We start from the raw sequence: 24,460 nt of genomic DNA, 5'->3' as shown, positions 1-24,460 counted from the left end.
TGGGGCGGGGCCGCACCCTGCGGGCGGGGCGCGCGCTGTGGGGATGGTCCCTTGCCGTGGCGAGAGCCCGGCCAGGGCCAGCGGGGCTGCCCGCTCCCTGACAGCCAGGGGCCCTGTACGGCCTGGCCACGCGGCCCTCGGGCAGGGGCGCTGGGCAGTGTGTGTAGGGGGGGTCCTGGGAACCGAGCTGTAACCCCCGTGTATGATGGAACCCACTGCACGCCGGGGGTGCGGAGCCCCCCACTGCCAGGGTGATAGTTAACGGGGCGCATCAAGCCGCATAACAAAGTTTGGGGGAAGTAGGTCTCCTCAAACACACTCGACGGGGGGCTTTTTGAAGAGACGACAAACTCGGAGGACGGTGCCGCTGGTGTGGACGGAGCTTATGGAAGTCCAGTCGTGTCTCTGACTGAGTCCCACATGACACGGGTTTAAAATAAAGCACTGTCTGTGAGGAATGTTGTTTATATTTAATGGAATGAAAGCTGGCTAACTAATCGATCTCAACAAGGAATTGTGAAGGAATCATTTCTAGGGGGGTACCACACAGATCTGGTCTTGGCCTAATACTGCTTAATATTTTGTTCAAAGATCTGAAAGTAAATATACAATCAGTGCTGATGAAATGTGCAGATGACACAAATGCTGTCAGAATGGTATATAATTACAGGGACACGGCAGTCATACAGAGACAGCAGGGTCACTTGGTAACTTGGGCCCATTCAAACAAAATTCAAACAAGGCCTAGGAAAAAAATAAAGTAGGTCATACTTACAATATGGGGACTTTATCTGCAATGCAGTGACTCTGAAAAGGACTTCAGGATTATGACAGATAACCAACTCAGCATGAACTCCCTGTGTGATGCTATGGCTAAGAGAGCCAACACAATCCTTGGATGTATGAGCAGGAGACCATCACCTCTGTTTACAGCACTGGTGGGCACATTACCAGATACCGTGTCCTGTTCTGCCATCCACACTTCAAAAAGAATGTTTTTGAGAAACTGGAAAAGTTCTGAAAAGAACTAAAAAGGATGCTTTGAGGTCTGGAAACCTTGTCTTATAGTGAAAGACTAAAGAAGTTCAGTCTACTTCGTTTATTCAAAAGAAGGTTATTCCCCATCTACAAGTACCTTAATGGGTAAGAGATTTCTTATAATTCAGACTAGAAATAAGGGGTACATTTTAGACCATGAAAATTACTAACCCATGAAGCAAGAAGAATGCAAGAATCCCTGAGACTTACAGATGTTTTGCAGCATGAGAGCTTGTGGTGGTGAATACCCACTTCTTTGGATTGCAGCAGTGGGTATTCAAGCTCATGCTGCAAACATTAGTCTATCTATAGCCACAGGATTCTTTCTTGCTTGCTCTCTAGAACAGACTAAACACGCTACCCCTCTGATACTTAACCCATGAAGGATTCTCTGTCACGTGGAATCAATAAATAAAACCTAGATCTCTTTTTAAAAGGCTCAGCCAGAAGTGATGGGCTTGATCACTGTGCGAGATTCTCCTGCTTGTGTTATGCAGGAGGTCAGAAAAGATTATCATAATGTCCATTCTGGCCTTAAAATTTATTAAATTTGTCCCCTCAGCAACCACGCCTGGTGTTAAGGCAACCTGACCAATTTCCCTTGCCAACCACACTCCACACTAAGAAAACCTGGCCCTACTCAACCTTGCCAGACATACCCAGACAAATTCTACTCACCAAGCACGCTCTGTGTTATGGAAGTGTAGCCCAGCTCCCCTTGCCAAGCACAGGCCTAATTCCATCTACCTTCCCCTCAGGAGTGATACCTGACTCAAGCCCCAGCCAGTTATACCCAGTGCATCTCTGGCCTCCGCAATAGCAAAATGACACGCAGCCCAACCAACAATACCCAGCAATAACAAGACCCAGACCAAGCAAGACTCCCCGCCCCAAACGCAGGGAAAATACCAGTTAGGGGAATTACGGAGGGTGTGACTCAAGGTTGACTTCCAAAGTGCACTTAAAGAAGGGAGTCAACCTCTTTATTCTGTATGAAAAGCACAGCATTTCCTCCTTAAACTTACAGCCGTTTAAGGGACAGAGAATGAGCTTTCTAAAAATGTACAGGTAAAAGTGACTTAAGAACTGGATCCTTTAAGAAATTATGTCTTTTCTTTATCTTGAATTATTATACCAATGGACTAACACACTCCCCCCCCCATCCGAAAAGCACGTTGCAGTCACTTGCATGCTGGGATAGCTGCCCATAATGCACCGCTGCAAGTGCCGCAAATGTGGCCACGCCAGTGCGCTTGAAGTGTGGACAGACTGCAGCGCTTTCCCTACTGCGCTTTACGAAAGTTGGTTTAACTCAGAGCGCTCTACATCTGCAAGTGTAGCCATGCCCTCTGGCTCCACTGCACATTGAGGCAGCACAGGCAGGGGAAGTGAGACAAGAGCACTGGTGAACACAGACACAGGGGGACTTAGGGACTGACCGGGTTCGCCCTTCTATCTTTTCACATAGCACTGATCTCACCAACAGCCCGTGACTGTCGATTACAGATGACTGGCCAGATTCATCAGGGTGCTCTGGCAATGCAAAGCTGCTATAAACCCATCTTTCCTGTCTGGAGTGCTCTGGTGCATGGGTGAATCTGTGCTGAAAAGTTAGCATTCAACAAAATAAAAATAAAGTTGATACTGGAAATCTTAAAATCATTGGAAATGTCCCATGGGAGCATTCTCTTTCTCTTGGGGTTTCTTGGTTAGGGCTCACGTGCAGTGTTCTTAATTTAACAATCAACCATACAAACATGATGTTAAAACGGAATGACTGTTAAGAATATGTAATAGTAATTTAGGGCAAAAAGCATTACAGGGATGTTGTAATTATCCCCAAACCAAACAAGTTAAGGTTTAGAAAAGCACAGTTACATGATAACCAAACACCCTTAAATCTTCCTATAGTGACACCATGAGCAGGGAAGATGTAAATAATTCAATGTGTAGTTAAAAATGACTCTAATCTCATCTGGGATCACACAAACACTTTGGGTACATCTACAGTGCAAAGAAAAACCCATGGCCCCGTCTCAGAATCTAGCTCTGGGGCTAACCCTAGCAGCGTAGATGTTTGGGCTCTGGCTGGAGCCTGGGCTCAGAGACCCTCCCCTCTCACTGGGTTTCAGAGCCTGGTCCTGAAGAGTTACACTGCTGGTTTTAGCCCCACAGCCCAAGCTCTGTGAGCCCGTCAATCGACCTGGGTTCTGAGACTGAGCGCGGCAGGTTTTCCTTGGCTAGGGTGACCAGATGTCCTGATTTTATACAGATGGTAACGATTTTTGGGTCTTTTTCTTATATAGGCTCCTATTGCCCCCTACACTGTCCCGATTTTTCACACTTGCTGTCTGGTCACCCTATCCTTGGCAGTGTAGCCATACCCTAAACCACCGCCATCAGAATGGTCTGGTTATTAGAGGGGATGGTTGTAAGGCTGTGCGGCTCCTTAGTGGTGCATTCCCACCCACTCGATGGCACAGAGTGTGATCTTCACTCTAATTTCCCTGGATGTGCAAGGCTTGGTTTGGAGATAATGGCATGCAGGGGCGGCTCCAAGCCCCAGCACGCCAAGCACGTGCTTGGGGCGGCATGCCGTGGGGGGCGCTCTGCCAATCACCGGGAGGGCGGCAGGCGGCTCCGGATATGTCCCATGGGAGCATTCTCTTTCTCTTGGGGAGACGCCTGCGGGAGGTCCACCGGAGCCGCGGGACCGGCGACCGGCAGAGCGTCCCCCCCTGCGGCGTGCCGCCGTGCTTGGGGCAGCGAAATGGCTAGAGCCGCCCCTGATGGCATGGCTCCAAGGCTTGTTTAGCCTTCAGTTACTCTCCACACCGCTCCAACCCTAACACGGGACTGGACCGGCGCGGTGCACCAGCAGCCTTGGCCCAGCTGGGGGGACTGGGGCCCTGTGCTCAGAGCTGGAGATCAGGACTGGCTGGGGGGCGGAGTCAAGACACGCCCCGCCCCGGGCTCTGTGGCTGGGGGCGGGGCCCGGCTCTATCCGGGCCTGCGCCGGTCACGGCCTGACAGGCGGGCTCCTCCCCGGCCCCGCCCCCTCGGGCTGGGCGCGCATGCTCAGGCGGGGCCGGGGAAAGCGGGGGTGCCGTGCTGTGAGTGAGCCCCCCCGTGCTCCGTGGCGTGAGGCGAGCCCCCCCCCCCCGCCGGGCAGTGCGCGCGCGCGGGGAGGGCAGTGAGGTGTGGGCCCCACGCGGTGCTGTCTCTGCTCTCTCCCAGCCGCAGTGCTGCCACGATGGCTGTGTCGAGCCTGACTCGGGCCTTGGGGGCCCTGCTGCTGCCCTCCGCCCCGAGCCTCCCGCAGGTACCGGCCCCCGGCCCTGCCGCCTTGGGAGGGAGGGAGGGAGTGGGCGGGCGGGTGGATGGATGCAGCGTGCCAAGCCCTTCTGCAGCCTGCCCGGAGTGGGGTGGGCTCGGGAAGGGGCCTGCATGGCAAGCTCGCCCCGCATCACTTGTAAGGCCCCGTCACTTCCAACCTGGGGCTGGAGGGCTCTGTTCCCGGCATTTCATGTTGTTTGTTTTGGATTTCCCAGATAGCCCAGTATCCCAGGCTGGTCTGCCTTGGGGGGAACCTCCTCCCTGCGTGCCATGGATTCAGCACCTCAGCCAGCCTCTCCACCAACAACCCCATGTGGAAATGCAGGATCAAATACACCACCAGGCCCATTGGCATGAAAAAGACAGGTGGCCGTGATCACACAGGTAAGTCTAGAGTGCAGATTCCCTGCAACCCACCAGACTGGGGCAGCTGGGTGAGAACGGACGTCAGGGTTACACTCAAGGGACCCCATTCATCTGGGGGGGCAACAGAGGAAGCAGAGAAGTTAATGGCCCAAGATCCATGCCATGTGGGCAGGAAGGGTCTGCTCTTCGGGGCTTTGTCTTGTTTGTGGAGCCCATGCTTCGTGCATGCAGCCCAGGTACACCGTTAGCATCTCTAGGCCATGCTGGGACATGAGCTGCAGGAAGCTATGCTGGGGGCCTAGAATGACCCAGAGTGGCCAGATGCCTCCTTCCATAAACAGAGCAAGTGTGTGGATGGATGCAGGAGATGGCACATCTGGGACCTGGGTGGGAGTCAGTATCTCCTGAAGGAGTTGAGGGGTGGTTGCTTCCTGAGGAGTTGGGTCAGGGCCCAGGAGTGGATGGAGCTGGCTCAAGGATGGCTGTCTGACTCTGGCTGTCTGTGCAGGTCGTATCACTGTGCATGGGATCGGCGGGGGGCACAAGCAGCGCTACCGCATGATTGACTTCCAGCGGCTGCGCTATGTATCTGGGGCTGAGTCAGGCCCCTACGAGGAGAAGGTGATCCAGGTCCGGTACGACCCCTGCAGGTGAGTGGCAGTGAGGAGTGTGGATCAGGTTTTTGCTTGGGGACGTGTCTGGGGTGTGGGGCCACATGTGGGTGTGAGGGGGACGGTGCATGGGCCTGGCTGCCCTGTGTGGGGTGGGAGGCACTGTGGGGCCCATGGTAAAGGGTAAAGCTTTCTTACGCTGTGGGAGCCAGGTGTGAGGCTGGTAATCTTGCTGCTCTCCCTACCCCAGTGCCCTCACTGAGCTCCTCTTTGTCTGTGGCAGGTCGGCTGATATCGCCCTGGTGGCTGGCGGCACGCAGAAGCGCTGGATCATTGCGACAGAAAACATGCAGCCTGGTGACCTCCTCAAAACCTCAGGGCACATAGGCAGGATGGCAGGTGAGCTTGGGCAAGCTGCTCTGGGTGAATCCCAGGGCATAGGCCCTGGCTCCCCTTGGCAGGGGCTGCACTGCTGCCTCTTGCACGCTTCAGAACAGCATCTGCCATGGGGCAAGATGCTGGCCATGCCTGTGTGGGGCATAGCTGCTCAAGCTCACTTAGTGCAGCACATCTCCATAGAGACCCTCCCTCAGGCTCACACCACATCACTCTGTCTAAAGTGGCACTTGTAGCTGCTTCGTGTACGATGTCAGCTGGAAGGAGCCAGCCTCCCATGTGCAGCCAGCTCCCTGGGACACCAGGCAGGACCTTCTGATGCAGGGTTACAGGGGGGTTGGGAGAACAGTCTCAGGGGAAATGTTGAATGATGGTTGGGGGAACTTCAGATGTTCTCATCCGCTGTGAGAGCCTGTCCTGAGGGTGAGGCAAAAACCCAAACCAAGACATTGCCCTGAAGCCTGTGCTGGCCCCCCATGGAGTGAGGGGTTAGGCCGGGTGGGAAGTTACTTTGGGGCCTTCTGCTGGGATTGGGAGCTGGAGAAGCCCCATTTAGGCCTCCCTGGAGTCACTGTGATCAGCAGACTTGGTGCTAGCACACTGACGGGGCTTTGTCTTTCAGTCTCTGCCAATGAGGGGGATGCGTACCCATTGGGAGCTCTGCCTGTGGGGACCCTGATCAATAACCTGGAAAGCCACCCTGGGAAAGGAGCGCAGTACATCCGAGCAGCAGGTGAGATGGACCCTCGCCAGGATCACAACCAGCATTAAAGCAGGTCTGGACTTGGCCGTCTGTTCAAGGAGAGCAGCTGGGATGGGGTTGAGTAGAGGCCAGATGACTGGATCGGTTTGGTTTGACTCCAGGCAGGCTATATCCTAGGTTCTCCCTCACTCCACCTTGTTGGGGACTGAGCAGCTTCCTCTGGCTTTGGTGCTGGTCTGAGGTGGATGGCGGGTGGGTGCCCAGCCCCAGAGAGGCGGGGACCTGTGGGTGCTGTGGTACCAGGGAACCAATGCTGATTCCAGGCTGGTATCCTGGGCCTTTGCCCTCCTTCACCATCTTGGTTCAAGGTCCCTGCTCTGGCATCTCTGCCCCAGGCTGGGAAGAATATTTCCTATTGTTTCGCTGGTTGTACAGCTCTCCCCTAGCCTCAGCTGTGAGGCCTGACATCCCAAAACAACAACTCCTGCTTGGGGAAGGAGCGAATATCTTGTCCCAGTGGGTGAGCAGGACACTCCCAGGGCATGGGGCCCTTCCCAAAGCTATCTGCCTGCTCCAGGCCAGGGGGCAGGGGCTCCTTACCTGGTGGGTCTGGAACACTCCCTTCTTGTGATGTATGAAAATCCCGAGTGCCTCTGTCCCCTCCCGCCTGCCTCCTTCGGTGACAAGGGAAGAGGTGAGGGCTGTGTGCATCTGGGATGGGGCCACTTCTCTCCGAGGCACTGCAGAGGGCTTCAGCTGGTTTGCTGGCAGGGGACCATTTGCTAAGGGAGGAGGTTGCTGGCAAGGGACCGGTTGCTAAGGGAAGCTAGAAACTAGCCTGCCCTCTCCTTGTGTGCTGCAGGGACCTGTGGGGTGTTGCTGAGGAAGGTGAATGGAACAGCCATCGTGCAGCTGCCGTCTAAAAGACACATACAGGTAGAGGGGGTGAGGGTGGCGTGTAGATGCCTCTCTGCCCTGGGCCCTGAGCAATGGCTGCTGGCTGAGTCTGCAGTGTCAGCAGCCAGAGGATCTGTGCTGGCTGTATGGGCTCTGCAGCAGCCTAGACCTGTGGAGCATAGGCCTGGCCCCAGATACATATTCCCAGTGTGGACAGGCCACTGAGCTGAGGCAGGGAGGGATGAGGCCTGGTTCTCAGTTCTGCCCTAGGTTAGGGGAATCCCCTACCCAGCTGGCCCCCAGCCTCTGATCTTTGTCTCAGTCGTATTCTCTAGCCTGGCCCATCCCATGGGTGGGGTCCAGCAGTGGGAGGCACCTGCTCTGGTGCAGGGGTGGCAGACCAGTGCCTGCCAGGCCTCCCACACATCAGAGGGGTTCCAGGAGAGGACATGGGGCTGTGGCTGTGTGCGCAGGCAGAGCAGCTTCTTGGCAGCAGGGGCCAAGAACCCTCCCTAGGCAGCCCTACCCTGGGTGCTGTCTGCCCCGGGTGCGCTCCTGCTCACAGCCTCTCTCTTCCTCTGGCAGGTGCTGGAGACCTGCATGGCCACCGTGGGGCGAGTTTCCAACATTGACCACAACAAGCGGATCATTGGGAAAGCTGGCCGGAACCGCTGGCTGGGGAAGCGCCCGCGCAGTGGCTTATGGCACCGCAAGGGCGGCTGGGCAGGACGCAAGATCAAACCACTCCCACCCATGAAGAGCTACGTCAACCTGCCCACAGCAGCAGCTCAGGCTTGACACCTGGCGCCCGCCCCTCAATGGCTCTCAATAAAATCAGCCCCTCAGCTCTCACTTGTCCTACAGCATCTGCTCTGTGCACGGCTGCAGGAGTGCCCTGATGGGATCAGTGCTAGCAGGCTCCACACACTGCTTGTGGGAACCTAGCCTTGGCACCACACGCATGTTCAGAGCCCCTAGAGTGTGGATGTGGGGCTGCTGTAGGAGACTTGGCCTGCTGACTCCCAGCCGCTGGGCTCGTCTGAGCCTTGGGCCATAGAGGTGGGGAAGGGGATAACGAATTCCTGGAGTGTTAAATGGATTAGCCCTGTATTCTGTCCCCTTCAGCATCTGCAGGAATCCTAGTCCATGCATCTTCCCCTTTTCCCAGAACCCTCTCCACTGCAAGGGAACTGAACCTAACCTCCTGGGCCTAGCATGGTAAAGATCCTGTTCTCTGTGAAGGCGTGGGGGGCTGTTCACGGGTCAGAGCCTACCAGTTGGTCCCCCTCCCTACTGAAGTTACTGGACCCTTTCCAAGAACCTCGCTTCCTGGTGCTGGAGATGCTGCAGTAATCTGCGTCCCTCTCTAGGTTATGTCTGCTCTGGAGGGGCTGAACTTGGGGAGATAGGACAGGGGAGTGGTTGTTGCCTGCAGCGATGATGGGGGTGCCAACCAGTTACCTGCTAGATGTCCCACAGTGAGGTTGGAACAGTCCCAACATTCTCCTGGGTTATGGCTGGATGGTATGTACTGCTGGGCTGCCCTTCTGAAGAGGAGATAGCCACTCTCATTCTCTTTCCCATGGGGAGGCTGCCTTGGGAGACTTGGATTAGAAAGCCATATGGTGCTGCTTTGGTACTGAAGCCTGGCATGGGTCCATGCTCCCACTGCTGGGTCTTTCTCACAATAAATGTCAATTGTAGGAGAGATTTGTCCCTGGCAACCTTGTTATTGTCCCTGGGAGAGAATGAATTTCAGGTGCTGGACTAAGGTCAGACCTGCTGGGATAAGCACAGTGAGTTGCAAGCCTAAATTCTTGGCCTGGAGTGACAGAGACATGGGTCTGTGCCCTGAGAAAGAGTTGATGGCTAAGAAGCATGAGACCTGAATGGGTGCCCTTAAAGTCATCAGGAAGGGGATCAGAGGAGCAGTTAACCCCAGAACTTTGATACCCAGAATCAAAGGGAAAAAATCCATGCAAAAAACCTGGCCACCTGAAATGCAGAGATCCCAATATAAAATGAAACTTTTGGGACTGGGGGAGTCAGGCCTCCCCACCTTGAATCTACAACAGGATTCCCTCCTGGTGGCTGAGTCCAGCAGTCGTGTTTTGTAAGAGGGAGGGGCTGTATTACTGCTTTACAGAGCTCAGCAAGTTGCCTCTAATGGAATGAGCATAGAATGACTTTCCAGAGTCAGGCCAGCCAAGTCACAGCACCATGAAATACCCTCTTAGTAACTAGAGCTGGGTGGTTTTTTTTGGCAAAGAGTAGATTTGGGGGGGCACCAAAACTATTCATGAAGTCAGGTTGGCTGTTTTTTTTTTGGAAATGCTGGTGTTATGTTTTGAAATTTTCAAACCAAACCCTACCAAAAAATGTTAAATGAAATGTCATTTTGAACCTTTAGTTTGACCTGGACAATTTTTTAAAATTTTTTATTGGTGGTTTGTTTTTTGCAAGAAAACCCAAAACAATTCTATTTCTGTTCAAAATGACCCAAATGTTTTTATTTATTTTTTAGCATGGCCACTGAACCAAAAAATCAATTTGCTCAGCTCTATTAATGGTTCTACCCTGGGGGGGAGGGGTCAAACAAAATAAAATGTTGGGTGGCCTTTCTAAAGGCTTCAGCCTCTCCAGGCAGAACTCCAAGGAACTCTTCACAGCAGGCATGTGGAGAAACCCATCCTGCTAAAGCCTATGGGGGAAACATGACAGGATAACAGGCTCAGACATGTAGAACTCTGATACCAGCTTGAGAAGGAATCTTGGATGAGCCAACTTACCAGTTTGCTCTGGTTGCTTGGTGCCACTCCAGGGCAGTGCAAACCAGCTGGAATGTATGGGCAAACTGGCCCTTAATTTGCTACTAAGCAGCTGCAGAACTTTGAGGTACAGTGATGTTGTGAACCAAGGAATCTACCAGTAAGAACTTGTGACATGCATAGTTCCCCTCACATCATGGATTCATTTCTACCATGGCATGCAAATGAGCCTGAGTGGAAGGGTGATGATTGTTTGAGGTACTTCTGAGGTTACCATGGTCCCAACTGGAGACAATGAGTTAGTTTAGTTTATAAACTCTGTAAAAATGAGATTTCAAGATCTGAACATTCTTTTTTAAGATGGCGGTTCAGGCGGATAGTATCTGTTGTTGAAGGATGAAAACGTTACAAGGATGTTGTATTCCCCCAAAGCAAGTGTTACAAACACAGAGAAACGCAAGGAAAAGAACATAAGGGCCATACTGGGTCAGACCAATGGTCCATCTAGCCCAGTATCCTGTCTTCCGACAGTGCCCAATACCCAGAGGGAATAAACAGGACAGGTCATTAAGTGACCCATCCCCCGTTGCCCATTCCCAGCTTCTGGAAAACAGGCTAGAGACAATGAATGCACAGGGTCATGTGTTCCTGGAAGTACTCCAAGCATGCTGAGCTGTGGAAACAGGGAGATGGGACTCAGGGCCTCCCTGCTAGCTCATGGAAAACATGGGCCCTGATTGTGGGAACTAGGGTTTGCTTCGTGTGCCAGGTTCTGAAGATCCAGGCAAGACCATCCCTATGACCAGAGCTTTGCTGGGCAGCTGTTCTCAGAGAGACCCTGTTCCCCCGGGTGCAGAGTCCTGCTGCACCTGAGGCAGGTGGTGTTTGGAAACCCAGTCCTAGATGCAGGAGGTGACGGGCAGGCTGCCAGGATGGGAGTCCCCTGTGCTGCTTTTCCAGGGGCCCAGGAGTCAGGACCTTAAATCCTGCAGCTCCGGGGGCCGTGGCCGTGGCGCGCGGCTCCGCCCCCACCTGGGGGCACGGCCTCCTGCCCGGCTCTTCCCTTTCGCGGGCGCGACTGCCGGGGTTTGTCTCCAGCGGGGAGCCGTAGTGGGCGGGGTGCGCACGCGACAAGGACCCGGAAGCGGCGCGGGAGCGGCTGGAGGGAGCAGGTAACGGGCAGAGCCGCCGTCTGGCCCCGCCCCCAGCCGTGGCGGGGAGGGGCCGAAGGGAGGCCGCGGCCTCCCCCGCGGGAACTGCTGGGGCTCTCCCGGGTCGCTGAACCCGAGCCGGCCCCGCCCCCTCCCCCACCGCCCTCGCGCAGGGCGGGCCCGGGCGGGGGGGCGGCCTGGAGCCCGCAGCTGGGGGGGAGCCCGCGCCCCCAGCCCGCCCCAGCTGGGCAGGGGGAGCCGCCGTGAGGCCTGGGCCCAGCGGCCCCGGGCTGGCTGTAGCCTTAGCGGGAGGGGTGGAGCTCCTTCGCACGCCCAGGGGCCCCAGTTAGGTACAGCGCCAGATACTTATTTTTCAGAGGAAATTCTTATCTCCTAGCGCTGGAAAGGACCCTGCAGGGTCATCCAGTCCAGCCCCTGCCTTCACGAGCAGGACCAAGTGCTGATTTTTGCCCCAGCTCCCTAAGCGGCCCCCTCAAGGATTGAACTCACAACCCCGGGTTTCGCAGGCCAATGCTCAAACCACTGAGCTGTCCCTCCCCCAGCGTGTGTAGCAACTGTCTACACAGTACTTCTGAGCCAGCCTTCACCCTGGGTAGAGGCTCGGGCTCGTGTTCTAAAAACAGGGGTGCGGCCAGTGCTGTGCAGCTGCAGCCTGGCCTGCAGTTTGGGCTCAGAAGCCTAGGGAGTGGGGTGGCGGCTCCGGACGCAGAGCTTGGGCTGCAGAACCTGAGCTCCAGCCCAAGCTGCAACTTCAAAGTGCTCACTTGCTGGAGGGTTCTCTGCAGCTTGAGGTCCTCAAACAGTTTGAGGACTTCAACAACTCAGACATAGGTTAGGGGTTTGTTACAGGAGTGGATGGGTGAGATTGTATGGCCTGCATTGTGCAGGAGGTCAGACTAGATGATCATAATGGTCCCTTCTGACCTTAAAGTCTATGAGTCTACACCGGTGGCGGGTTTCGAGTTACTGGGGCCCTGTGCTCAGCTTCATTTTTGGGGCCCCCCGGGGACCCAGCCAAGAAAAAAAACATTCTCTCATCTCCCCTCGGCCCCTGTTTTTCATTCTTTTTTTTCCTTCATCCTCCTCTTGTAAATAATAGGAAGTAAATGAAAATGAAGTGAGGTACCTGGATTGTTTTTCCAGTCTAACTTTTTTTTTCACAGACCACTGGAAAATTGCTGAGGGTCTCAGCAGGCCACTTAATGATCTTTCCAAATATTGTTTGTACTGTTTGCTAGCTATTGTAAAGGGCTTTGGATAAGAGTGCTTAATAAAAAAAAGTAAAAAAACATTGGGGTGTGGGGTCTGGCCAGGAGTTAGGAGGCAGCTCAGAGCTGGGGTGTGGGGTCTGGGAGGGAGTTAGGGACTTAAGCTGCGGGAGGGGGCTCAGGGCTGGGGCAGGAGGTTGGGGTGTGGAGCGCTTACCTGGGGCAGTTCCCATTTGGTGTGATGGGTGCAGGTGGGAATGTGTGTGGGGGGGATGCTGGAGCTCCTGTTTGGTGCTCGGGTGGGAGTGGGGATGTGCAGAAATCAGGGCATGGGAGTTGGGGACTAGGTATATGTGGGGGTGCAAGAGTCAGGGAGGGCTGGGGGTGTGTGGGGGATACAGAAGTCGGGGTTGGGGGGGTGCAGGAGTCAGGGCAGGTGGCTGGGAGTGTGAGGGTGCTCTGAGCCCCCTGTCCTGAGCAGCTCAGGGCATGTGTAGAGGGAGTGCGGGGGCCCCGCCTCTGCTTTGCTGTGCCCTGATTCCATCCCCATCCCTGCCCCTGCCCCACCTCCTCCCTGCCCCCATTCCATCACTTCCCCAAGTCCCCATCAATGCCCCACCTCTTCCCCTGAGTGCGCTGCGGCCTCGCTCCTCTCCCTTCCTCCCAGAGTGCCCTGAGGCACAGCAAACAGCTGTTTGGCAGTGGGGGAAGCGCTGGGAGGGAGGGGGAGGAGGAGGAACATGGCGCGCTCTGGGGAGGAGGCGGGGGATGGAGGAGCGTGGCTCCCAGTGGGTGTGGAGCCTGCAGCAGGAGCCCCAGGAGCCGGCAAGAGCGAGCTTCTGCCCCTGCAGCTGCCTGGCCCTGGGGCCCTCTGTCATTGGGGGCCCCATGCCAGGGCACCCTGTGTTTGACTGTAAATCCACCTCTGGTCTACACACCTATTTATAGAGTACTAGGGTGAGCCATGTTAGCCAGAGTCTGTGCCCCAGGCTGGGACGCTTGCTCCAAAATGCTGTGTAGATGTACCCATAGTGTTTAAGGCCAGAAGGGACCACCAGATCATCTAGTCTGGCCTCCCGTAAATCGCAGGCCACTAGCAGCACCCAGCACCCGCACATTAAACCCAACAACTGAAATTAGACCAAAGTGTTACAGCCTTCAGGAGACTAAACTATTGAGTGCTACAGGCAGAGAACAGGAAGGCCCAAGGTGCACCAGTAGCAGGGAGTTGGTGAGGTGAGACATGCCCAGATGAGATGAGCAGGTGATTCGCTTCTCATGCGGCAGAGGAAGGTGAAAAATCCCCAGTGTCCCTGCTAATCTGAGCTGGGGGAAATTCCTAAATTGGTAAAGATGCAAAAACTATCAGTAAGAATCTTTTAAGAACATCAGAACCAGGAAAACTGCCTCTAGGGCTATGTCTACATGGAACTAAAAAGCCCACGTCTGGCTTGGGTCAGTTGACTTGGGTTCGGGCTTCGTGGTTACAGAGCTCTGGCTCCAGCCTGAGCCCAGAAGTCTACACAGCAATTTTTAGCCCTGTAGCCTGAACCCCACAAGCTCAAGTCAGCTGACCTGGGCCAGCCGTGACTGTGCTGCGGGGAGTTCATCCTCCTGTAGACATAACCTAGACAACAGAGATGCTAAAGGAGCTCTCAAGGAAAATGAGGCCGTTGCAGAGAAGCTAAATGAATTCTTTGCATCGGTCTTCACTGCAGAGGAGGTTGGGGGAGATACCCACATCACAGCTATTCTTTTTGGGTGGCAAATATGAACTACTGTCCCACACTGATGTGTCAAAAGAAGAAGTTTTAGAACAAATTGATCAATTAAACTGTAATAAGTCACCGGGACCAGATGATATTCAGCTGAGAGTTCTGAAGGAGCTCAAATGTGAAATTGTAAAACTAGTAGCTGTATGTAGCTAATGTCATACCGATTTTCAAAAAGGGCTCTAGAGGCGATCCTGGCAATTACAGGCTGGTGAGCCTAAGTTCAGTACCAGGCAAATTGGTTGAAACTATAGAAAAGAACAGAATTATGAGGCACATAGATGAATAAGACTTGCCGGGGGAGAGCGAACACAGCTTTTGTAAAGGAAAGTCATGCCTCCCAATCTATTAGAATTATTTGAGGGTGTCAACAAGCATGTGGATAAGGGTGATCCGGTTGATGTAGTGTTCTTGGCTTTTCAGAAAGCCTTTGAGAAAGTGACACAGATCCACAGGATTGGTGCTGTGGCCCCAGCTTTGGAGTGCTCTCTAGGAGGAACCCCTTCAGTGTGTCAGATCCCTAGGGGTCTCGCTCTTCCTCCAGGGAAGCCATGCAGCTTCACTGGCTCCTTAGCCTGGACCTGCAGCACCCCTGCTTTTCACACTGAACCCCATTCAGCAAGTCCAGCTGAGACAGACTCCTGATGGAGTTTTGAATTTTAGCAGCAACTACCATGTGCATGACACAAATAAAGACTCATTTTGTTCAAAGGCTACACTTCAATTAAATGATAAAACACTTTTTTTTTTTTTTTTTTTGCAAACGGGACATGACAGTGAGGAACATTCTCTCGGTTCAGGCTCTCACAGCTCTGTGCAACTCCAGCTTTCATCTGAAACCGGTTTCTAGGGGTGGATTGCCGGGGTAGTGCGACAGAATGGGGACATCCGAAGAATGTGCTGGGGGAGTTTGGGCAGGGCATGGAACAAGTTCTGTACTGGCTGCAGGGGGAGTCGTGCATGGATGTGCTCAGACTGCAGCACTATGAGGGACTTGAGCATCTCTGTCTGACCCTCCAGTAGTTTTATCATCCGCGCCTGTCCATCTATCATCCGCGCCTGTCCATCTATCATCCGCGCCTGTCCATCTATCAGCCGCTCCTGTCCATCTATCAGCCGCGCCTGTCCATCTATCAGCCGCTCCTGCCCCGTCTGCTTTCCAGGCTATACAGGCCGAGGTTTTCATGAACTCTCTCCCTCCACGCTCTAGTTTCCTTGTGTGCTGTGTCTGTTGATTGCAGCACTTCTCTAAACATATCCTCCTTCCTGGTTCGCCTCCTTATCTGACAGAGGCGCTCCGCTGGTGTGCAGGAGTTGGTCCTCAAGGGCACATCTGCAGAAACCAAAGGAACACTGGACAGAGACAGTATTGTGGGTGCACTCACAGCCGTGAATCACAAATCATGCACCTCTTTCTTACTGTCTCTTGGCTAGCACACAGCTCGGCAAGAGTCCCAAAGATGGTGAGGTTGGGAAGGGGGAATGGCTGGGAAGGGACAAAGGGTCTGGGTGATTTGCAGAGAGGGTCACTACACTTACCTAGGGAGAGTATTCTGAATATTGGGCCCCTTTTCCACAGGCTGGGGTAATCAAACCCGAAAGCTCACTCCTAAGGGTAACCCAGGATGCAAGGGAGCATCTCCTGCATGCGTGCGGCTTCAGACCAGCTCTGTATGCTGCTCACCTGTGGGCTGCTTTGGTCCCCGCTGAAATAATTGCTGGCTGGTGCAGCAAAGTTTCCTACAGTGGGAGAAGAAACAAGTCACCTCTACCAAGATCTCTTCCTAGAGAGGATTCCCGGGACATCCCAGTGTCATTAACAGACTTGTCTACTGGGTCCCCACTGCGTAGCTGCATAGGCTCTGTTGTTAATTTATCTCCCTTATCCCTCTTCTGCTGTATAACAAAGTAAATGAGACCTCAGTCTCCTATCGTTGTGCAGTATCAAAGCAAAGTGCTGCTTACCAGAGCTTGCCTCTCCTGCACCATGCACGCCAGAGCCGGAGTGCTGGGACTGGCTAGATCCCTTTGGAGTCAACAATAGGCCCTGGTTTGCCACAACACCAGATGTCCCTGTCACACATCCCACATTCTCCTCCAACTCCACTTCCTCATCCACCACTTCGTCCTCAGGGCTGACTCCGCTGGCTGTTGCCTCCAGTCCCGCCAAAGCATCCACAGGGCTCATGGTGGTGGGGTTGCCACCAAGGATGGCATGCAGCTCCTTGTAGAGCAGCATGTCTTCGGCGCTGCACCAGAGTGACGGTTGGCCTCCCTTGCCTTCTGGGTCGCCTGCCTCAGCAACTTGATCTTAGCACAGCATTGCTGCATGTCCCTTCTCCTGTATGCCACAAGCAATCTGCCTGTAGATATCAAAGTTCCTACAGCTTGAGCAAAGCTGCGATTGCACAGCCTTCTCTCCCCACAGACCCAGCAGATCCAACAGCTCCGGTGTATTCCATGCTGCAGCGCGTCTGTTGCGGAAAGCCGGCACAGTCAGCTGGGAAGGTGCTGAGTGAGCAGTCCATGCCGAGCAAACAGGAAGAGGAATTTCAAAAATTCCTGGCCCTTTAAATGAGGGAGGAGATCATGCCTGTGTACCTCAAGGCAATGGAGTTCAAAGTGCTGCCCAGAGCGGTCATGCTGGGCATTGTGACACCTCCTAGAGGCCAGTTAGGACGACATAAGCAAGTGCAGTGTCTGCACTGACACCGCATGGCTCCAGCTGCGTCACAAAAGGCTCTGTGTTGTTCGTTGAGATGGTTTTATTTTGTCAGCGTAGCAGGGGATTGACATTGGCGGGAGGAGCATTGCAATATGTACACCTCTACGGTGTTGTCGACAAAACTGTGTCATGTAGACAGGGCCTCACAGGGGGAATCTTGCAAAACTGGGTGACTGGGGAATGAAATGGCAGATGAAATTCAACATTGACAAGTGCAAAGTAACGTACATTGGAAAACATAATCCCTACTATAGCTATAAAATGATGGGCTCTAAATTAGCCGTTACCACTCAAAGAGAACTTGGAGTCATCATGGCTAGTTCTCTAAAAGCTACAGCTTAATGCACAGCAGCGGTCAAAAAGGCTAATGGAGCATTAGCAACTATTAGAAAAGGGATAGAAAATATAATAGTGACACTATATAAATCCATGGTGTGCCCCTACCTTGAATACTGTGTCCAATTCTGGTTGCCCCCTCTCAAAAAGGATATGCTAGAACTGGAAAACATTCAGAGAAGGACAACAAAGATGATCAAGGATATGGAAATGCTTCCTACAAGGAGAGACTAAAAAGATTAGGGCTGGTCAATTTGGAAAAGAGACAATTAAGAAGGGATGTGATAGAGGTCTCTAATCATGAGTGGTGTGGAAAACATGACTAGAAAAGCATGACTGACCCTTTCCCACAATACAAAAACCAGGGGTCACATGATGAGATGAATAGGCAGCAGGTGTAGTACAAAGAAGAGGAAATACTGTTTCACACAATGCACGATTAACCTGTGGAACTCTCATTGCCATGGGAGGTTGTGATGGGCAAAAGTATACCTGAGTTCAAAAAAGAATTGGCTACGTTCATGGAGGGTAGGCCATTAGCCAAGATGGTCACGGATGTGACTCCTTGCTAGGCATGACCATGAGCTTCTGACTGCCAGAAGCTGGGATGGGAAGACGGGTGGATCTCTCCAGAATTGTCTGGTTTTGTACGCTCCTACTGAACCTCTCGTGCTGACCACTGTCAGTGACAGGATACTGGGCTAGATGGACCATTGGTCTGATCCATATGGCCATTTAGGTAAGGCTAAGATTTTGTCATGGTTATTTTTAGTAAAAGTCACAGACAGGTCACGGGCAAAAACCAAAAATTCACGGAAGCCTGTGACCTGTTTCTGATTTTCACTAAGAATAACTGTGACAAAATGGAGCGGTGGGGGGGGTCCAGCACCCACTGCTGCTGCAGCCCCAGGATCCGCCCTGCTGCTTGCAATGGCTTGGAGCTCCAGGGTCTGAGGCTGGGAGCTAAGGGGTCCACCTGCAGCGGCTGGGGGAGGGGGAAACTCTGTGGTCCGCCTGCCGCCCCAGGGTTGAAGCGGAAAATGTTATGGAGGTCTCTGGAAATCAGAGCCCTGGCCCACCCCAGCCAATGTCCCATTGTCAGCTGTGAACCGACCCTGCCTCTAGCCCGTATAACCCAACGAATATTTGGCCTCCATCCTGCAGATGTGTATGCCCTGCTTAGCTTTCCTGCTGTGAGCAGCCAGGGGTAGTACTTGCGTGCACAATTGGAGCAGCTGCAGAGCAAGGCTGTTGCAGCAGTGGGAGAGGCAGAAGACAGTGTGAGATGAGGGGACTACAGGGAGCCAAGGTCTGTGAGAGTCCAGCTGCGACAGGGGCTGGAGGGAATTACACACAGGAGGATGGTTCTGAACCAATGCCGGGAGCAGAGGAGGCTGTGAATGATGAAGTAGGACTTTCCTGCATGGGAGGGTGAGGTTTCAGCAGAGGTGGTCATAGACTGTCAAGGTTGGAAGGGACCTCAGGAGGTTATCTAGTCCAACCCTCTGCTCAAAGCAGGAGGTATCCCCAAATGGCCCCCTCAAGGGCTGAACTCACAACCCTGGGTTTAGCAAGCCAATGCTCAAACCACTGAGCTATCCCTCTCCCTGGGTCTGGGAGCCATGGTATGCTTGGGCAATAATGCAGAGGTGGTGACTTGCTTAAGGTGACACCGCAGGTCGGTGGCAGGGCTGGGGGCAGAACATGCAGAGCTCTCCATCTCTAGCCCCCTCTCCTACCAGCTGGTCCCAGAGGTTCTTCCCTGGAGAGCTCTCTCCCCGAGCTCTCGACCGGGGTTCCTAGGTGGATCATAACCTGCTCCTGCCTCTCTCTCTCTGCGCAGACATTCCCCGTCATGGTGGGCGAGAAGAGGAATGGAAACCTGCTCGTGCACCTGGGGCCCAAGCTGCAGGCCCACCCCGAGGAGCTGATCCGGCAGCGCCGGGGCCATGATGGCCACACCGAGTACCTGATTCGCTGGAGCATCCTCAGCTTGGAGGAGGGCCCAGCGAGCAGCACCAATGCCTCTTCGGCAGAGAGCAAAGCGGAGAACGTCCTGATGTGGATGTCGGCGGAGGAGGTTTATGCCAATTGCCCGACGCTGCTGGGCAAGAGGAAGCCCGAGGGGCAGCGGGTGAAGGAGGAGAAGGCGCCCAGCACGTTCCCTCCGGACGTCACGCTGGACGAGGCCTCGCTGCTGGAGATGAAGGCTGACGTCAGGAACCTGGTGCAACGGGCTAGCCGGCAGATGGCTGGGCCCACGGGCCCAGAGTCCTCCATCCTCAACACCATCCACGTGCTGAGCGCCTACGCCAGCATTGGCTCGCTGACGGGCGTCTTCAAGGAGACCGGGGCCCTGGACCTGCTGATGAAGATGCTGTGCAATGAGGAGAAGCAAATCCGCCGCAGCGCCGGCAAGATGCTGAGGGCCCTGGCTTCACACGACGCAGGTGAGATCTGCTGGCCAGGACCCCCAGAGAAGGGCTGGGCCAGGCCCATCTGCTGAGCATGGTGTACTGGGGGGATCCTGGAGCGCTCTGGGAAGGGGAAGAAGTTTATGTAGGGCCTTTTCCAAACAGTGAAGGGACTCGGGACTGGGGTCAAGTCCCTTTGTGTACGGGACTGGCTTCTGCTGCCTGAGCCACCCCTCCTCCAACCAGGCACCTGGGCAGAGTGCTGGCGCTGTACATGCTGCCCCACTGCTGCTGGATGGGTGACTCTGCCCAGGTGCCCCTTCCTGGGGAGCCTGCAGTCTGATGGTACCAGCTGGTACAGTACAGAGCTGTGCTCGCTGTCTGGGGTGGCTCACAACTGGGAGCGCCAGCCTCAGGGCACTGTCAGAAAGCAGGGCAGACGCCCCAGACCAGTATGTTTTGTAATTAGAAACAAATGTGAACTCCGTAGGCACTCTAACAGTCTTACCGTGGAGTCCCAGACAGGCCCCTTGGGCACGCCAGTCTCTCTCCGGCAAACTGGACTGAGTGATAGTCACTTTACACTGAAAATCACCACAATATTCAGGTCACTCCCAGTCCCCAAGGACCAGTCACTTACCCAGGTCAGTTGTACTCAGATTTCAAACCCAAGACAATGCCTGTAGCCAATCCTGTAATAAACGGACTAAAGCTTTATTAACTAAGAAGAGAAATGAGGGTTATTTTCAAGGTTAAAACAGGAACCATGCGCACCACTGAGTTACAGTCTTAGCTTTGAGAAGGTACCGTCAGGTTCTATAATAAGCAGCTGTGTGTCCTTTATGGCCGACCCAGGCCAAGCAGCATGGGAATCTCTTGCTCATGTTTAGGAATCTTTGCCCCTCCCAGTCCAGGCAGCAAGAAGATCTCGGTTCCTCCTTGTCAGGGATTTTTATCTCCCCTCCTTGCCCCAGAATCCAGGCTGATGGGATGAGTTGGTGCGCAGGTCTCTCCTTCCTGGAGGGAGTGAGGCACGCAGTCAACAAGGGCTCTGTCCTTGGATGGTCCACACTGCCTCATCTGCTGTCAGGGGGCCACCTTGGGTGCAGGGCAAGCACTTTCCCTGAGTGAATGCTTCCTTTTCCGTTCGATGAGTTCCACAAGTGCAGAGGTTTGCAGTGCAAACACTCGATACAACAAAGAGTCCTAGCTCATGCTCCAATACATCTGTTAGTATAAGGGGCCACAGGACTCTTTGTTGCTTTTTACTCGATACAACGTCACACCACGGGCTACAGAGATTGCAAGTGAAATCAATACACGCAGCATCCTACAGGATTCAGAAGGTCTAAGCATCACACACATCATTACAACTCTAATATTTATCTTAACAAGGCTAATCCGCAGGTGAGTCAGACCGGTCTCCAGCTCCGTATTCGTCAGTGTTCAGTGAGGCTGGGCCTTGGCATGAGCTGGCCCATGGTCTGCCAGCGTCTCACTCGCCTGGCCAGCCCAGCTCAGGCCAATCTGTAGCTGGAATGGAACAGGGGTGTCTTGGGGATGGCAGCTGGTGTCTACAGTGGTGCCTCCTTGGCTTTGTACATGAGCCCCCTGTTCTGAGGGGGCCATACTGCAGACTCGGGCTGTTGTCTCCCCAGGAGCTGCCCTGCTCTCCTCCCCTGGGCAGTATGAGCAGCACTGGGTTTTGAGACAGTGAAATATGGGTCGAGCCAGAGACCCTGCAGGTTGGGTGCATCTGAGAAACGTCTCTGGGATCCCAGCCCTTTCCTCTCCAGGAGCTTCCGCCGAGGGGCCGGGAGAAATGGAGAGAGGACAGGGCGCGGGTGCTGGGAAGATTGAGATGCTCCTGAGGGGCAGCTGGGAGGGAAAGCACTCAGCTGGTGTGTGTCGCTGCTGCAGGGAGTCGGGCCTACGTTCTCCTGTCCCTGAGCCAGCAGGACGGCATTGAGCAGCACATGGACTTCGACAGTCGCTACACCCTCCTGGAGCTGTTTGCAGAGACCACGTCCTCTGAAGAGCACTGCATGTCCTTCGAGGGGATCCACCTGCCCCAGGTACCCGCAGGGCTGGCTAGCTCGGGGGGAGGGGCACAGGAGCAGGGGGTTTCACTGGGCGGGGGGCTTGGAGACCTGTCTGGTATGGAGATGGACGGTGTGGTGACAGGAGAGAGAGCTCAGAGGCCTATTGGGGAGGGGAGGTTTGGCTCTGGGTGGGCATGACCGGGGGTGGTTGGGGGAGGGTAGGCTCAGGGTGGGTAGGTTGGGGGTGGGTTGGCCCAGAGGCCTGTTAGGGATGGGGGAGGGGAGGGTTGGCTCAGGGTGGGGAGGATGGGGGAGGGTTGGCTCAGGGTGGGCAGGACGGGGAGGTTGGGGGGAGGGTTGGCCCAGAGGCCTGTTAGGGATGGGGGAGGGGAGGGATGGCTCAGGGTGGGCAGGGTGGCGGAGGTCTGTTGAGGGTGAGTAGCGATGCTCCAGGACAGGTGGGCAGGCAGGGGGGTGGGTGGGGAGCTCTCGTACCGTGGCTCTGACACCGTGTCTGTTGCAGATCCCCGGGAAGCTGCTGTTCTCGCTGGTGAAGCGCTATCTGTGCGTCACCTCTCTCGTGGACAAGCTCAACAGCAGCACGGAGCTGGGCGGGGAGCGGCAGGACTGCGCCGTGCCCTGCGCTCACGTCGGGGAGAGGAGCCGCCTGCTGCGGGAGTTTGAGTTCAGCATGGCCATGGCCAATCTCATCTCCGAGCTGGTGCGGGTGATGGGCTGGGACCGCAGCCAGAGGATGGAGCTGCTGTCCCTGCAGGAGGGGCAGCCGCGGGTCGTCCGCTCCATCTTCCAGCCCAAGGCTCCCGCCTGCGCCGCCGTCCAGGTGGCCTCCTCCCCGCCCCAGAAAGAAGCCAGTGCCTTCAAGACACGCTCTGCCTTCCCGAGCCGCAGCAGCTACGTGGAGTACGTGCAGGGGAACTTGGTGCGGGGCATGCGGGTGCGCATGCTGGAGGACTACGAGCAGGTCAGCGCTGGGGACGAGGGCGAGTTCCGCCAGAGCAACGACGGCACGCCGCCCGTCCAGGTACGCCTGCTGGCAGCGGGGGCGCGCGGCCAGGCTGCGGGCACCTGCCCGGGGTCTGGGGGAGCCCTCGGCCTGAAGCTCCTTGGTGCCTGGCTGCGCCCTGTCCCTGGGTGGGTTTGGAGAGTGCTGCTGGTGCCGGAGGAGGCCTTGGGCTTCCCTGCTGGCTTGAGGGGTTTGGTGGGCCCGGCTGCTCCGCCTGGGTTGTGGGCAAGCTGCCCTCAGTAACCGGTTTGCGGGGCTCCCCCCAGGTTTATTGGCAGGCGCTGGGCCGCACCTACTGGGTGCACTGGCACATGGTGGAGATTGTCAGTTCGTCTGGCCAGGCGGAGCGGGAGGCCCAGGAGAAGGTGTCCAGCCTGACGGAGAACCTGAAACTGACCACTGGTGAGTGCTTGCTGCTGTGCTGGGCTCTGCCACAGGCCTGGTGAATGACCTTGGGCAAGTGCGTGTCTTCTGTGCCCCTGTTCCCACATCTAGCGAGAGGGGCACTGCCTTGCCCCACAGGGTGCAGTGATGACACCCCAAAACCCTGGGGAGGCGCCCAGTGCTGGGGCCGTGTGGACACCTCTCTGGAGACACGCATTTGTGCTGGCAGCCTGCTCTTTGGGGAGCAGGTCACATGAGGAAGGGAATTAAGGTTCTGCACCCATCCCCCATTTCAGTGGGGTCCCCTCCCAGCAAGTCTTCCATCCCTCTCTGCCCAGGGAGTGTGCACCGCTCCCCTCCTCCCACACCCCGAAGGAAGAAGGAGATACGGCTGGGAGGGGGGCCGCATACACACTCCGCTGCCTGGAGACAAACCTGTCTAGGTGTCTGGGCGCAGGGGTAATTCTGTGGGCATGTGAATGGTAGGAAAGCCAGGGAGGTGTCATTTGATTTGTAAAAATTGACAGAATCATCATTTCAATGATGTGACCCTCTGTGGTGTGGCAGGGGGAGGGGCTCTCTGCCTCCCGGCTCCCAGCTCCTGGTCCTCCAGTCGGTGGAAATTCTGATAACACAGTGTCATTGGAAATGAGTCGAGTTGGGGATCTCTCAAAAGTCCTTCCCCTCCAACACAGTGGGCTCAGGCATGACCAACCTAGAACAATGATGTAGTGTATAGTCGAGAACATTTAAAAATCACCGGTTTTTAGTTACACTTTAGTGCGGGCGTGTCGACTCCTTGCAAAGTTAAAGTGTGGCCCAGAACTGGCCGTGTTGTGTCGTCCGTCAGTGCTCAGAACGCAGGTCGGATTCCCTTTGTTAATGTTCCAAATGCCTGGGAGCGGAAGGAGTGCTTCAGGGGAGTGTGCCGTCATCGGCAGAGCAGAGCAGCTCCGTGGTATTATTAGCAGCTCTGCTTGCTATGCCGAAAGTTGTAACGAGGGACTGGTTAAGACATCAGCATCCAACCAGCAATCACTGGAATCCGTCTGCGAACGGTATACGCGTAGTTACGTGCCATACCGCACATAACGGACCTGATTCCAATCCCAGAGCCACTTATTTCAAAACCCTGGGTTTTCATTTGGTCTTGATAATTTTTAGGCATCAGTGGGGAGACAGAGTACCGAAGAGTAGCTGCATCTGTGAGGAGCTGGTTAAAGAGAACGCTCGGTGACACCGTATGTAGTAACCCTGACCCTGGCCTA

The 24,460-nt window shown here is 54.9% G+C and overlaps 2 protein-coding genes across 6 annotated transcripts in view; both read left to right on the top strand.

Moving 5' to 3' along the window:
• Window positions 1-2: 2 nt before the first annotated feature.
• MRPL2 (mitochondrial ribosomal protein L2) lies at window positions 3-8,199 on the top strand. Of its 4 annotated transcripts, XM_039532988.1 has the most exons (8): window positions 4,062-4,160; window positions 4,195-4,360; window positions 4,590-4,758; window positions 5,249-5,390; window positions 5,635-5,750; window positions 6,370-6,480; window positions 7,313-7,386; window positions 7,933-8,199. In XM_039532988.1, the coding sequence occupies exons 2-8, from the start codon at window positions 4,292-4,294 to the stop codon at window positions 8,143-8,145; spliced, it is 894 nt and encodes a 297-aa protein (XP_039388922.1). In that variant the 5' UTR covers window positions 4,062-4,160; window positions 4,195-4,291; the 3' UTR covers window positions 8,146-8,199. The 4 variants fall into 4 exon arrangements, with proteins under 4 accessions (XP_039388925.1, XP_039388922.1, XP_039388924.1 ...); XM_039532991.1 differs by lacking the exons at window positions 4,062-4,160; window positions 4,195-4,360 and adding an exon at window positions 3-1,143; XM_039532990.1 differs by lacking the exon at window positions 4,195-4,360 and having other exon boundaries at window positions 4,065-4,151.
• Window positions 8,200-11,196: 2,997 nt separating this feature from the next.
• Window positions 11,197-24,460, top strand: part of LOC120400514 (cullin-9-like) — a 38,441-nt gene continuing 25,177 nt past the window's right edge. For both annotated transcript variants that reach the window (XM_039529161.1, XM_039529160.1), the window contains exons 1-5: window positions 11,197-11,287; window positions 19,172-19,778; window positions 21,663-21,817; window positions 22,308-22,826; window positions 23,075-23,210. In XM_039529161.1, coding sequence (XP_039385095.1) covers window positions 19,184-19,778; window positions 21,663-21,817; window positions 22,308-22,826; window positions 23,075-23,210 — 1,405 coding nt within the window. In that variant the 5' untranslated portion in view covers window positions 11,197-11,287; window positions 19,172-19,183. The remainder of the gene's footprint in view (window positions 11,288-19,171; window positions 19,779-21,662; window positions 21,818-22,307; window positions 22,827-23,074; window positions 23,211-24,460) is intronic.

This window comes from Mauremys reevesii, linkage group 3 (genome assembly GCF_016161935.1).
Source record: "Mauremys reevesii isolate NIE-2019 linkage group 3, ASM1616193v1, whole genome shotgun sequence".
Taxonomy (NCBI): Eukaryota; Metazoa; Chordata; order Testudines; family Geoemydidae; genus Mauremys; species Mauremys reevesii.
The sequence above is the reverse complement of the archived record's forward strand: the minus strand, read 5'-3'. Positions and strand labels throughout refer to the sequence as shown.

Coding starts and splice junctions, on each gene's coding strand:
- MRPL2 (XM_039532988.1), top strand. CDS start 4,292: ATGGCTGTGTCGAGCCTGACTCGGGCCTTGGGGGCCCTGCTGCTGCCC. Junction 5,391..5,634: donor GTCCGGTACGACCCCTGCAG/GTGAGTGGCAGT, acceptor TGTCTGTGGCAG/GTCGGCTGATATCGCCCTGG. Junction 5,751..6,369: donor GCACATAGGCAGGATGGCAG/GTGAGCTTGGGC, acceptor TTTGTCTTTCAG/TCTCTGCCAATGAGGGGGAT.